The sequence below is a fragment of the Miniopterus natalensis genome, chromosome X (assembly GCF_054644295.1).
Source record: "Miniopterus natalensis isolate mMinNat1 chromosome X, mMinNat1.hap1, whole genome shotgun sequence".
Lineage (NCBI taxonomy): Eukaryota > Metazoa > Chordata > Mammalia > Chiroptera > Miniopteridae > Miniopterus > Miniopterus natalensis.
Window position 1 is genome coordinate 21,657,108 of NC_142103.1, and position 15,572 is coordinate 21,672,679.

Consider the following 15,572-nt stretch of genomic DNA (forward strand, 5'->3'; position numbering starts at 1 on the left):
GAGAAACCAGTCCACGTCCTTTACATTTTCAGCAGGGTAGCAAAATTATAGCTACAAAATCATATCGAAGCCAAATTTGCACAACAAAAATGAAATCCTGGCTCTCTCAAATCTCATAGATTCCTCAACTATAGAAGATATTTCATTAAGTAGGTTAAGCAAATGAAATTCTGGAAATTAAAGTAACTCTATCTAATCACTAGAACTGTTGTATGTGCGTGTTCATGAATAGGAAAAAAGACTTCCAAAGTAAGCAACCACTAGTAACCTACCTGGCCTGCCTTGTGTAGGTGAAGATACAAAGAGAGGCTGTATAGCCTTCTGTGAGGAAACTGAAGTGGTACTACTAGCTTGATTAGCTGCTGCACAGTTAGATAAGACTGGAGCTGGAACATTATTGGCACAGGAAGCTGCAATTGCTGCAGAATGTACCATCACCTGTAATTGTGAAAGAAAGTTTAGAATTCTAAGTTTGGTTTCTCAAACAATATGAGTCTCCTATCTGTTCCTAAATTTCAGAAAACAGTATTCTGATAACTAAAACATGGAGGAGTCAATCTTTATGTAAGCCCTGTATAGGCAGGTTAAGTTATTTCTTTTAGAAGACGCTGTCTGCTCCTTGAAACAGTCTCTTCCTGGGTTTCCATAATGCACTCTCCTGTTTTTCTCCCCTCCTTGGCTGTTCCTTCTCTACCCATTTTCTAAAATTTGCTGATCCACAGGCTCTGTTCTAGATGATCTTCTCAATCTCTTCTTTTTCCCAGGATGATCTTATTCACTCTTATTGTTTTAGCTACCTTTTTGATGCCAGCTCCCCATTCTACAGGAGAGCTTTACATTTAAGTTTCAGTAAATGACATTGACTTGACAGGTCATTTATATTAACACACTCATTACGTAAGAGATTCAGAGTAGACTGACTATGAATAGTCTAATACCAGCACATAGAACAGTGACCAGAACACAGTAGATGCTCAATTAATTTGCTGAATGAATTTACCAATCACTGTGCAAGGCACCACAAGGTATAATAATAATTAAGATAGGAATATAAGCAGTTTCTTTGAACTATGATGAGTGAAGAGAACAAAAAGAAAAAAAATTCACTTTCCTCTGTTTAGACCACTGCAACTGACCGCTTAATAACACTGTAAAGATTACCTCCTGGGGGTAGTTGCATGAGGTAACTGTGTCCTGAGGAGACATAGAACATGATCCTCTGTCCTGAAGAGACTTTAGTGAATACAGAAATATAGTTAGGTAAGGGGAAATCAAGAAACTAAACAACATATCAATAAAAGATCTGCTTTGTTTCAACATCTCCTAAAATTAATAAAGGTGATCTGTTCTGAAAGTAATCAAATTTGGAAGTGACTAATAAGATAATGCTCCCAAAGATATCACTCTAATGCCTGATTTGGGTGACTGCTCTATTTCCTATCTATATCCAACTCCAGTCCCAGTGCAGATATTAAAATATAACAGAAGATTGTAATTTCAGCACTTTCTCAGTGGCCTTTCTTGTCTTAAAACCTTCAAAATCAGTAAGACCAACAATGGTTTTGCTAAAAGAAAGCATTCCATCTACAGATGTAGCTTGGGACAGAGGCGGATAATTGGTTGTTCAGCTTTATCCTATCTAAGCAGGATGTAACAATCCAAACACTACTCCTTCTGGCTCAAGACTTTTATTTTTGTGACAGCAAAAATGATTTTAAACAGCTCAGAGTTGTGTATGACAGACTGTCATGGCAGCAAAAACAACCAACCAAACAAAAAAACTAGCAGCAAAAATTGGAAATAATGATAAGAAGAGAGGGAATATCAGGGGAAGTAATCACAGAAACAACAGGAACCATACTGTAACAAGTATGAGCCCAATTTAACATGTACTTAAGATTTCATGTTTCTAAAATTTGTGCTCATGTACAGTCAAAGTATCTGCCAAAAAGCAAACTTTAGCCCTGGCTAAGAGTGCCCGGTGTGAATGCTAAACAATTCCACAGAAAGATTTAGTTGAGAGCTGGGCATGGAAATGAGAAGTAGGAATAAACGTTCATGGTTTCTTAGAAGGCTCTGTGCCTGGAAATCTTTAAGTACTGCCTTTGTGCCCTCCCCTCAGAATATTGTGAGAAAATTACTTAGAAACTTGCTGTGGATTTGGTGACTAGGGGGTGGGAATGGAACAAAACATGAAAAGATTGAAAGCTTTGATGATAAAGCTTTATGATAAAGTAAGTAAAGAAGAAAAAGGAACATGTGACAAGTGAAATTATAGGGTCATCTCTGAGGGTCAAATTTTTACTCGCTTTTTCAGCTAGGTGACTATTTCCAAAAATGGTATAAAAAGCATGCATGTGATACGAGAATAGTAGTAAGAGAATGAAAGGACAACTATTTCTCTAGAAGGGGAGAAAGAAAAATAGGGGAGAGAATTACATATTAGTTTTCTTCACTTTCCTAAGATGTATTGCCTAAACAGTAAAAACAAAAATTTAGTACATGAAGCTATCAAAGTTAGGATTAATCACAGTTAGGGAATAGAGGGTAGTTATTCAAGTTCTTCACAAATATTCCTGTTCTCCTGGGTATATGGTAGGTTACTCTTCCTGGCTTCATCAAAAGTTAGGTATGGCTATGAGACTTGTTTGGCCCATGAAATATGAGCAGAAATATTAAGAGCCAGTGTTCAATTTTCCTATTTTTAGCCTGCGCCAAGGTGACTGTGGAAGGTCATGTGTGTCAGCCTGGGTCCTAGAGTGAACACGATGAACAAAGGAATGTATTGGACATGTAACATTAGTGATAACAACTGTCCATTGTTAAGCTGTTCAAATTTTGGGAGATTGTTACTGCAGCCTAACCTCGCTTGATTAAAATAGTAATTGGTAACTAGAAGTGGGGTGTTGGTGTAAGAAGAACCTAACTTAGGATGGCGATTATGAATTTGTAGCTCTTAATGGAAGAGGCAACTACTTCAACCCCAAACTGTAGAAGATAAAATTGGTAAGCGCTTTAAACAACAAAGAGCAGTTAAAACTCAGCCTTGAAGCAAGAACCACATTGTTGTTAAAATCCGATTACATTAAGATATGTCAAAGCAAGAGTCCAACTGAGGAAGGATATAACACTCAGTGAATACTTGCACTTGAACAAAGTGGCTCATAGAAAAGCATCCAAAGGTATGGCTCTTCCATCAACGTCTGATAAGCTCATGATACTTGCAATGAAGTAGAGAGGAACATAGGGATAAGAAAGCAGAGCATTATAGCAAATCTAAGTAGTGTATCTATTATAAAAAAGAATTGTCAGTAGGGATATTGACACATGAAACTAATAGGAATCAAACAGAGAAGCAGCATAATTAATCACACAGCCAGAGAAACCATGAGCAGAACTAAAACTATCCAACTGAGATAAAATGACCCTTGGACCTCCAATTTTCTACGAGTGAAAAACAGGCTGAGAAAGTTTCTCAGCTGCCAAGGATTATTCTCCAATGCCTACTTCAAATATGGCCAGGGAAAGAAGCGACATGGAGTAACCAAGAGCCCCAAAAAACAATGAACCAGGTCACTCCAGGGAACAGACCCCATGCCTAGGTTGGGGGCTCTCACAATGTCCATCATGATGTCACAATTGTTACTGGCAAATAACTGTGTTTCTCCCATTTCCCCCCTCTCTGAGTGGGAATTTTTACTGCAATTTTCCAGTCCCTGCTCCACCACTACAAATTCGGTTTGTAGTGGGTAAATAACTGTACCTTTGGTTTTGGGCTTCCAGATCAAGAAGAGCCACATGTGGACCCAATACAGAGAGTGCCACGCATTTCCCAGAAACCCTGGGTGCCGAGTTTAATTACACTGAATGGAATTTTTAGGTTGTCTCCCCTGAGGTAGAAGCAAGTATTTTGCCTGTGGGAGGGAGTTTGAACTGAATGCTGCAGTACTTAGTGCTGTTAAAATATTTCCAACTTTTTGACTTCCAGGCACAGAGAAATTACATTCTTCAGTGGGACATGCTATGGCCAATGAAAAAGAAATAGAAAAGAAAGTGACACATATCATCTCCAGGTGGAAGCTGTAAGAGCCAGTTCACCATTCACTACTTTTTGTTTCCTGCCTTGGCAATCATGGAGAGAGCATCCATCAGCCTGAGTCCCTGGGCAGGGGACTCCTATAGACCTCCACTGGACATGTTGCATAACCAAAAAGCAAACTTATTTATGGCCCATTCTTGCTGATAGAAAAATCACAATAAAATCCTCTAAAAAAATCATCACTGTCAATGTTCAAACTTCCTCATGTATCAACACATATTAGAAATATCTTAAATAGATTAATTTCAGAAAGGGGGAGTGATCTTGGATGAGTTACTCAATTTCTGGGTCTCAATTTCTTCATGTACAAAATGGGAATGATATTCTGATTACCTCATAGGATTGTTTTGATTTAAATATATTTATATGTATAGTTCTTAGAATAGTGTCCTAGTACATAGTAGGAACTGTAAGTGCTTGCCATTATTATTAAATACCTACCAAGTTTGCTGTAGATTCAGTTGTGCTATAAACACCTGAAGTTTCATAGTCTGGTTCTAGAGGATATTGTCAAAGTAAAATAAAAAGTGAGCATTATTTTATAGTTTCAAATTTTATAAACAATGATGAATGTCATAGATTCTATCTAGATCTCACTGACCTGAAGGATAAATATATTCTTCATGATATCCCCCTAGAAAAAAAAGAAGAAGTATGTTTGTATGCTTATGTAGAGCTTTTTAGCTCAGCACAGCCAAATGGTCAGTGCTTGCTTTCTTCTCAAGTTTTGTGGATATATATGTTCAAAACTAAAATATATACGTCCTTACAAGTGATTTGAGCTTTCATACTAGTCAAAAGATATTGAAGCCAGATTGGCTGTAAGCAGTACAAATTTCTCCTCTGAAAATTCCCTTAGTTCTTAAAGTTCAGGCAGAGGTGAAAATTCAGCTGTGTCCAATTTTCCAGTCAGGCAGTAGACTATAGTGATTAAGTTTACCAGCTCTGGAGTTAGAACTAGATTTGAATCCTGATTAACAGTATCATTCTTTGTGCCTTACTTTCTTAACTATAAAACGGATAACAGTACCTAGGGGAGTGAAAAGAATATAGCACGATGCTTGACATATAGTAAATGGTGACCATAATCTGAGTATAACCCATAGTTTGCTTAGGTGGATATCAAAGTGATATATCATGCCTCATTTGTTTTTTAGCCTGTCAGGTAAATAATACATTTAAAACCGCTCTGTTTTCAGAGGATGGCTCAGTGGACTGATGTACTTTGCTTTAAGACTTGCTATACCACTGAAATGCAGAGAAAGTCAATCTTCAATTGAACAGTTTTTCACCAAATAAAATCTACAGGTCAAAACTGGATTTGATTATTAAACACATTACTTATCAAACACACATGCATTAACCCCTCTAGAGAGCAGGATTTAAGGTGAGAGCAAAGATTTGGTTACTCTGAATATGTACAGGTGAGCAATACATCTGACGATGCTCACCAGTGCTAAAGGGAAAGACAAAAGGATCATGCTGAGTAAAAGAGCAAAGTATACACATTCTTCACATGCATGCACATGCACATACAAAATATTCAGATTATCTTTGTGCTAGGCTTTTTCCTAGAAATATCTATTTTCTTCTACGTAAGTAGCAGAAAGGAAAAGATCACAGGGAAATAAGGAACTTGACTGGTAAGTTGAGTCATTCAGACTGCCTCTCATCTCCTTAATACACCCAACTCCTCCAGAATTGTTTAAGTAGGCACACATGATTTTACAGTAAAATGGTAAAAATAAGCATATCCGGTACATGGCATGAGGCACTGTAACAACTGTTGAGGGCACATGTATAGGCTTTAAAGTCATACAAACCCAAATTCAAAACTGATCTCTGCCCGTCACAAAGGACCATATATTACATGAGTCCATTTATATAAAATGTCCAGAATAGGCAAATCCATTAAGACAAAAAACAGAGTGGCTGCTAATGTGTACAGGATGTCTTTTGGGGGGTGATAAAAATGTTCTAAAATTGATTGTGGTGATGGTTATACAATTCTGTGACTATACTAAAAACCAATGAGTTGTATACTTTAAAGAGATGAACTGTATGGTATATAAATTACATCTAAATAAAGCTGTTATAAAAAAATTAAATCTTTGACACCAAGTATGTCTTTGGCCATGTCATTCACCCTTCAAACCTCAATTTCCTCATATATAAAATAAGAATACTGCATTCCTCAGAGGGTTTCAGTTTAAGTATTATATTAAATTATAATTACTTAGTACATAGGATTCAGTGACTAGGGATATTTATAGATTAAGTAACTTCTTTGGGCAATGAAATTACTTCATAGCAGTCTTGTAACATAATAGCCAGTCTCATGAAAAGCCTAAAGTAGTTATTAGAAAGGGTGAGGACAACATGAATAGTACCTTATTAATAAGGAATAGATGTTTTCCATACTGAAATCTCTCCAATCAAAACTCACTACAGTATACCCTCGATTTTGTGGACCTTGACTTAACGGACTTCGGATTTAACAAACATTTCTGGTCCGTACGTCATATGTGAAAATTAACACCCTACCCTGTTAATTTTAAAATGCTGTTAACCAAGATTTTCTTATCATTAAATTAATGGGTTATTTTTTGTTATTAATTCATTGTTATTTTTAACAAATTTTAGTGAATATGTCATATGTTGGGGGAAAAAACTGTAGTAATTTCCCCGACACAAATAAATATTACAGTTCTGCAACTATAGTCCACATATTTAAATCCAAAAGTCACCACTCATAAACAATGTTCGGAGAATGTGCACATGATCACACCACATCGCTTCCTGTAATTGGTTCTGTTGTTACCTGGCCTGACTTTCTGCAGCAGTTTTAAAGCATGCAGCAGATGTTCCAACCACGTGCCCTAAGCCATGCCCCAGCCATGTGCATTTGTTTAATTGCACACATTTCCTAGAACTATTCAGTGTAAATTTAAAATTACAGTAATATATGTAGAAAGCTTTTCTGTGAAATTTAACTTTTCATACATACTTTAATTACACAAACGTGTCTACATAAGTAAAAATGGATTAACTAATTTGTCAATTTTTTAATATATGCATTCGGAAAACCTACTTTATTATATAATGAACTTTAATGGACACTCCCTCACCCGAATTAGTCCATTATATCGAGGTTTTACTGCATAAACCTATGCAAAGAGCTGAAAATAAGTTATAACAATGTAGAGAGCCTACAGAAATAGAAGTCTGTCCTGAGAAATATCAAGACATCTTCAAAAACCTAGCAAGCTCTAAGATGAAAACTGTAACTCTTTTAAAACAAGCTACCAAAACATAATGAGACCTCCAAATGAAAACTTTAGGTCTACTTCACAGCCTTGATATTCTAATGCCACAAGAATCATCTTTAAAAAACAACAACACCATTTAACTGTAACTGACTCACCATTGTCACACTGGCCATTGCGTTCCTCTAAACTCAAAGTCTGTTTGCCTGAGCTATGTCCTCGCCTTGCAACACAGTATGTTGGAGTAGGAGGAACCATTGTACAGGGCCTTCCATGATTCTGTGCCAAAGAAACAAAAACACATACATGCGGTTCTCCCTCTATAGTCAGAAAATATTAGCCCACACTATACAGGCAAAATTATCTGTCCGCCTCTATCTCCTTCCCTAAGAACTAAAAAGAGATTCTTTTCTCCCGCCTTTAAAAGTACTAAGACAAAGTCATGGTTTCCAGGAAGGGCTTTATTTGGTCCTTTGTACAAAAAGCTAAAATTTATCCACATGCCTTTACTTAAAAAAAGAAAGAAAAGTAAACAGCTTTTTGAATAAATTTTTAAACTACTCACAGGTAAAGTTGGATAAGCAGTCTCATCCCCTTCTTCAATTTCATAAAAAGTGATGGTTTCTTCCAAGCCCCTGGGCATATGTCCATTTTCTGGGGCAAAGCTATATTGGCACTCCTTATTCACACACTGCATCTGGCGGTGACTACGTCTAAAGGAACTTAAGTAGTTCGGAGAATGAAAGGGGAAAGATGATAAAATATGGTAGTAACTTATTTCTAATTTTTAAATAACAGTTCACACATTTCAACGTTGACTCTTAAACAATTTAGTCCACACATCTGTTGCTCAGCAATGAACACAGACTTACTCATTTTCTCTGACTTCTGACACTTAAAATTCACTTACCGAGACCTATAGGAGAAGTTATCATAGCTCTGGCAGCACTTTTTCCCTGGGCCAGGGTAAAAACCCACTTTAGGGTCCATCATGTTAGGCCTGTTTATAAAGCGAGATGAGTCCCTAAGAATAAGGTGAAAGGAAAACAGAATCTTTCTTCACTGGTGTTTTATTCACTTTGCTCCCCTTACTACTGGCACTAGGCGTATCCACTATTAACGGATACAGGGCCATCTAAACGGCGCTCATATCTTGATGACATTCTATCTTCTAGCCTCTCTTCAATGGCTCCATATTTCCCTAGACTGTGAGAATATGAATCTTCCAATAAATTCATTTGGCAAGAATTTTAAGTATATGTAAGTTTCATCCTCTATGCTCTCTTTAGGCAGAAATTAAAAGAAATCTAAATTATTTAGATATTTCTAAATTCTACTGTAATTCTGTCCAGGAATTACTTCCAATATCTAAACACAGATGTACATTATCTTGAAAGTCAGTTAAGCCTTACCTGGGCATCCCATATCCCCGACCTTGTCTCTGAGATGAATGTTGAGGATAAAAATGTTCATTAGCCATAAAATTGCCAGCTGTCTGTGAGTAGTGCATTGGAGAGTCATGCCCATAATGCATACTATGCTGAAGCCTGGGTGGGGGGAAGGTGTCTCCCCTGCTGTAAGCCATAGACATATACATCTCTTTCCCTCTAACTTTCCTGAACATCTTCTTCTGTTGCTTCATGTCCATCTCCGACATAACTTTCAGGCAAACAAAGAAGTAGCAAGTAAGCTTCATAACCAAAGCAAAAGATCCAGTGTCTCCCACCACACCCACAAATGCATAAAACTTCCAAATGTTTTTCTTAGGAACAAACACAAAAAATACATAGGGAGGGAATTTTTATATTTTTTAAGGATACACTAGATATTCCATTTGGAAGGGCAAAACCAGCAGGTAATTTCTGTTTCAATGGGCATCTCAGCACTATCTTTAGGATAGGCAGTTTTAGTCATCAAAACATAAAATTAATGGCTATTAATATCTCTGGCTGCTTCCATGAGGTGTTTTCCCTAGTTCTCTGGGAAATCTTATCCCTTTAAGTTTTAGAATCGAAAATCTACTCCATCTTACATTTACACAAAATACCTTAGAGTAGTGGCTCTCAGCCAGGGACAATCTTGTCCCTTCCCCAGACTTGGGGAACATCTGGCAATGTCTGGAGACATTTTTGGTTGTCGAAACTGGGGGAAGGATGCTACTGGCATCCCGTGGACAGAGGCCAGGGATGCTGCTAAGCATCCTACAGTGCACAGGACAGCTCCCCATAAACTATTATCCATTCCAAAATGTCAGTAGTACCAAAGTTGAGAAACTCTACCCTAGAACAGGACTTACGTATACCTTTAAAAATTACAATGTAGGGTAAAAGAAGGGGAAAATAATAAAAACCTTCAGTATACAAACCCATTTCTGGGAAATAGCCCCCGGGAATTTTCTGGTAACCTCTTCCTTTCCGACTAGGTACAGCATTCCAGACAGGAACAGGTGTCACTTGAGTAACTGGTTTTAAGTTAGCCAGTGGAACAACATGCCTTAAAGTTAAAGATACCACCATGAAGCCACTGCAACAGACTTAATTCTTATTTGATACACATATCCCAACATTTCTGCTTCATTCTCAAGTATATTCTACTTAAATCTATTGACACGTTTTCCTGTTGAGGTTTACTTTTTAAGTTTAGAAAACCTAATAGTTTGTACAATTTCACAGATGTTTATAGTACAAATCATGTTCCAGAGGAAAGATTGTTGTAGACTAATATTTGTTGCTTCTCCTTGGAGGAGGATTATATTTTCCTAACCCAGTGACTTCAGACTCAGCTAGATTATGTAACTGAGCAGATGCTTTAAGAGCCAGCACATGGTTTGTCATGGTATAATTTTTTCTCAGCTTGTAATAGAGCTTTGTTGGCCAGGGTCCCCTTTGCTGCCCCATTATAAACACGCAAAATGAGCAAGAAGTGACTATTACTTTAAGCTGCTGAGATTTTTTTGGTCATTAGGACACTATAGCCTAGTTTAACGGTTCTCAAAGGAGACCAATAGCATCAGTATTACCTGGAAACTTGTTAGAAGTTCAAATTCTTGGGCTCCACCATAGACTTACTAAATCAAAAACTTTGAGGTTGGAGCTCATAACATGCTCTCCAGGCAATTCTGGAGCATGTTAAAAGTTTGAGAATGACTGGATAGCTGAAGTGCTGTGATATTGTCAGGGGCTCAGTTAGAAAACCAGCTTTCACATTAGTATCAAGAGTTTTTAACAGAATTCTGTTGTATTTAATACTTTAATAAGTTGGCTAGTGCCTAGGATTTATAAACTTTTATACACAGGTATACAGTCACGTGTTGCTTAACAAAGGAGGTACATTCTGAGAATGCATTGTTAGGCAATTTTGTCATTGTGTGAACATCATATAGTGCACTTAACACAAACCTAGATGGTATAACCTACTGTACACCTAGGCTAGATGGTATAGCCTACTGCAACTAGGCTGTAAACCTGTATGTACAGCATGTTACTGTACTGAATACTGTAGGCAATTGTAACACGATGGTATTTGTGCATCTAAACATAGAAAAAATACAGTAAAAATATGGTATAAGCCCAGCTGGCATAGCTCAGAGGCTGAGCGCCGACCCGTGATCCAGTAGATCGAGGTTCGATTCCCAGTCAGAGCACATGCCCAGGTTGCGGGCTCAATCTCCAGAGGGGGGCATGAAGGAGGCAGCTGATCAATGACTCTCTCATCACTGATGTTTCTATCTCCCTTTTTCCCTCTCTGTTCCTCTCTCTGAAATCAATAGACATATTTTAAAAATATATATGGTATAAAAGATAAAAAATGGTACACCTGTTTAAGGCACTTACCATGAATGGAGCTTGCAGAACTGGAAGTTGCTCTGGGTAACTAAGTGAGTGAGTGGTGAGTGAATGTGAAGGCCTAGGACATTACTGTACACCTCTACAGACTTTATAAACACTGTCCCACAAGCCCTCCTCCTGCTTCCTTCCTACAGGGTCAGAAATAAAACATCAAAGCTGCCAATGCTACTGGTCCATGAACTCTGTGGGCTGGACGAACATGAACATGAAGTTCTATGTGGGATGGATGAATTGGAAATATCGAAGAGAAACTGGCTGGGTAAAGTGTGGATCACCACAATAGCGACTGTCAGGAGGGAGTGAAAGGTGGCCTGAGGATTATTAGGAAGAAGAAACCAAGATGGAGAGATAAAGGAATAAAGGAACATAGGGATAGTCGTGGCAATGTGGTTTTTGCTATCGCATATTGGAGCAATGGTCAGATTAAGACACTCTGGAACTCATAAAAAAAAGAGGGTGTTTAACATGGAAAGGTACAGAACTGGGGACTCAATAGTTTGACTTTGGAAATTTGTTTTTGGTTCCACTGACACTACCTGGCACAGGGGCTTTCTCTGGCATTGAACTGATGGAAGAAATAAAACTTTTCTATGCTTTACATATAACAACATGAACATATTTCCAAAGTACAGGGACAGGCTGGCTCCACACTATCACAGAAAGCTTTCACTGAAGTGTCAGTGGCACTTAATACCTGTTAAAGTAGCTCCTGTGGACTTGTGTCCTTGTACAGGATCTTATGTCCTCAACAACGAATTGACAGCTATGTACTCTGAAGACCATGAGCTAGATCTGGGAGGACTGATTGTAGCATCCTCTGAATATGTAGTGATGGGGGACAGGCTCCTCTGTGCTGAAGTAAGTCAGTGGTTGATTGATGTGGATGTGATCTCTGTACTCACAACTGAGGTGCTCTGAGTGAGAGGGAATCTATTGCCACGCTCCACAGATATTGCTCTCATCAGAGGAAAAAAAGAATTCCTTCTGAACTACATATCCTTCCATTTCTTACAGAAAATTCAGCTCCATTATAATCTTATGGAACCACTGTCACAGACTGAAATGTCATTATGCAGCACATGACTGTACTGAGATTTCATACTTTAGTATACAGTTTTACAATTCAAGGTAAGTCATCTTAGGCTAGTACCAGATATAACTGGTTCTCTTACTAACATCCTGGTAATTCTCAACTTAATATTACAAAAGGACATCAAGAGCCAAAGACTTTAGTAATTCAACACATTATTATAGTCTTACTTTCCTGCCAATTCTTCAATGAAGACTGTTACTGAATTGTTCTCATTTCCAACTTCCTGAATATGAGCATTATAATATCTTCCATCTGATTCCAAGCGAACCTGAAAGAGGGGAAGAGACAGTTAGAATACATCTAGTCTCAAGTCTACTAGCATATCTGGCTTCTGCCAAACAAAACTCCATTCCCCACATGGAGTTCCGTGTCTACTTATGAAAGCAGCTGATAATTATTAGCACTGCCAGTCTGGTCAATGGAGGCAGAACATACTGAAAGAGCCTTACATCCAATCACAAAAGTTTGTAATTAAAATTTAAAACAATATTAAAATTTTCCCCTAGAACTTTGCAAATTAGTTTTGTTGAACTCATATTAATGACTAAAACCATAATCTAGAAAAAACAAATTATTGATTCTTTAAAGAAGAAACTAACCTGACACTTGTCTCCCAAATAGTAATGTTTCCCAGCATACTCCATGTAATCCGCTTTTTGAAGTTCTATTAAAAGAAAATAAAGGATCAAGCTCAACTGAACTGTTTCCTTTCCTATTTTACATCATTTAACTTTTTAATTTACTTTTACAGAGGTGTCTTTACAATGCTACCACTATAAGCTAAACTTGGAGGGGGGGTTTGGATAGTCCCTAAAGGGTCATTCTATCACTCCAGATGGGTTATTTCTGTGATCAATTTAAGGAGACTTGTAAATATAGTTTTGTGCTACAAAACACAAATACAGTGGAACCTCGGTTCTTGAACTTAATTTGTTACCGAAGGCTGTTTGAGAAGCAATTTATTTAAAAACTGTTTAATCTATAAACGAACACTTCTTTTATTAAATTTAAAGGAATCACTTTTAGCACTCGGTCCAGGGGTGAAAGCATGTAACATCTTTGCTTGTTCATATATCACTGCCTCCAAAATGGCTGTAACTGGCTAACTGCTTTTTGTTTATCCAAATCGACAACAGTTTTTCCACCTCTTCATTTGCTGGTGGTCACTGATTCTTTCACACCCTTAGCAACATTAGCACTCTTGATGGCCTCTTTATGTTTTAAAATTGTGCTAATCCACTGAATTTTGCCAGCAACAAAAGCATTCTTTCCTTTGTTTGTTGCCTAAGGTGCTTTTTGTCATGCTGAAATATCAGCTTAAAAGGCTTGTCAGTTCCAAAACTTTGGTTCCACAACCTAGACCTTTTTTCTGTGAGCAACTTGGTAAAGAACGGAATTGTTCGAGATGGGATACCTTCATTTCGAGAAATGAGGTTTGACTTAAGTGGAAATTAGGATGTTGCAATCTTAGAGTTGGTCAAACACCAATAAGATAAAATTTGAAAATAACGTACCTCAATTAAAAAAAAAAAAATACACAGCTTCTTCTATTATTTTTAACAACTTATTGTGTTCCAGTAGGTCTTAACCTCATTCTATATTGTTAACTAGAACTAGGTTCACACGGTTCAAGGAGCTGCATATGAAACATTAAAGGCTACCTCTAAGGCAGAACTTTAAGGCATACTTTTACCAACTTAGTTATCTAATAAAGGAAAAATAAACAACTATTTCGAGGGTTGGAAAACTATTCAACTCTGTCACAACTCTGTTACTTATGAACACTGAAATTTGAATTTCACACAATTTTCATTTGAATTTCACATAATATACTATTCATTTTTTCCTGCCATTCAAATATTTAAAGACTGCTCTTAGCTCACAGACTATACAAAAACAGGTGGCAGGTCAGATTTTGTCTACAGGCCACAGTTTGCCAACACCTGGACTACTCACTTATTAGTAAGGGCAGTTTTAACCCTTTAAATTTAAGATATGTTTATTTCTAGTTACAAGTTTCTGGTACTCTTAGTTATCTAAAGGCTGTCTTCACAGCCTTGGCAAAGTTGAGACTCCAGATAAACATCACATTCTAAAAGATCCTGCCCACTTCTAAACCCATTTGTTTCCTCCTTTGGATTTAAATCATGTATTGAGTAAAGCAAAAAGCAAGTATCTAGCTGTTTTTCATAACAGTACATTGAAAACATCTCTTATTAAAAACAATTTGTAAAATTATTCTCCTGAATCTATCAGGATTCAAAAGTATCCTGTTGGTGTTTCATTACCTTTTCTGCTGTCCAACCAAACATCGAATTCTACATTACGATAGATTTCTGGATCCAGAGCTTTGAGCACCTTATAGGGGAAGTGCATCTTTGATGGATTTTCTGGAGACTAAAACAAAAATCATCATGCTACAAACTCACCATCTTTAAGCTCAAGTCTTCCTTCTATTAAGGTTCTTTTCTTCCTTTTTTTAAAAAAAGTTATATACATACACCTTCCTTTCCTTCTTTATTAAAACAAGAAATAAATCCCACAATAAATTTCACTGTGTATTTTAAAAATCAGAAGACTATAGAAGCAATTGCAAATAATCTAAAAGGTTTTGGATGGCAAAAGGGAAACACTATCTCAAGCAGCCAACAACTCAAGATACATCATATATAATTCAAGGCAACACAGAGTAGGATTAAAGATTCAATCAGAGCTATTTAAAAAGTCTTCTCTTGAATATGCACACAGAGGTACAAATGTTTCTGTACCCTAAAATCCAATGGAAAAACCGGAAATTTTTATTTCATTTTGGTCAAAATCTGGTAATTTCCAAAGGAATTAACTCTTTCTTCTGCTTTCCAAGAATTTCACCATATTCAATACTGTTTCCAAATTACCAGCACTTGGGGCATACTAAAAGACTGTTAGAACAGTATTTGCCCTATTTAGCTAGGCCTCAAACTTAATGTCTGCTTAATTTTCATTTTTTTAAATATGTCTTTATTGATTACAGAGAGAGGAAAGGAGTGGGAGAGAGAGAGATAGAAACATCAATGATGAGAGTCACTGATCAAGCCCGCAACCGGGCATGTGCTGTGACTGGGAATCGAACCCCGATCGCCTGGATCCTAGGTCGACACTCAACCGCTGAGCCAAGCCCGGCCGGGATTGTCTGCTTAATTTTAAACCTATACAGATGATACAATTTCTCCCATTTCACCAACCAGGATTATTACCTATTTTTCTTTGAGTAGTAGGGATAAGCA

At 37.2% G+C, this 15,572-nt stretch overlaps 1 protein-coding gene across 1 annotated transcript in view; it reads right to left on the bottom strand.

Annotated features, from left to right (window-relative positions):
* ALG13 (ALG13 UDP-N-acetylglucosaminyltransferase subunit) overlaps nucleotides 1–15,572 on the bottom strand; it is a 60,194-nt gene that overhangs the window by 11,708 nt on the left and 32,914 nt on the right. The window contains 12 exon segments of the mRNA XM_016198084.2: nucleotides 273–438; nucleotides 1,162–1,233; nucleotides 4,541–4,596; nucleotides 4,701–4,733; nucleotides 7,524–7,644; nucleotides 7,931–8,087; nucleotides 8,276–8,389; nucleotides 8,778–9,024; nucleotides 9,731–9,858; nucleotides 12,474–12,574; nucleotides 12,906–12,970; nucleotides 14,595–14,703. Coding sequence (XP_016053570.2) covers nucleotides 273–438; nucleotides 1,162–1,233; nucleotides 4,541–4,596; nucleotides 4,701–4,733; nucleotides 7,524–7,644; nucleotides 7,931–8,087; nucleotides 8,276–8,389; nucleotides 8,778–9,024; nucleotides 9,731–9,858; nucleotides 12,474–12,574; nucleotides 12,906–12,970; nucleotides 14,595–14,703 — 1,369 coding nt within the window.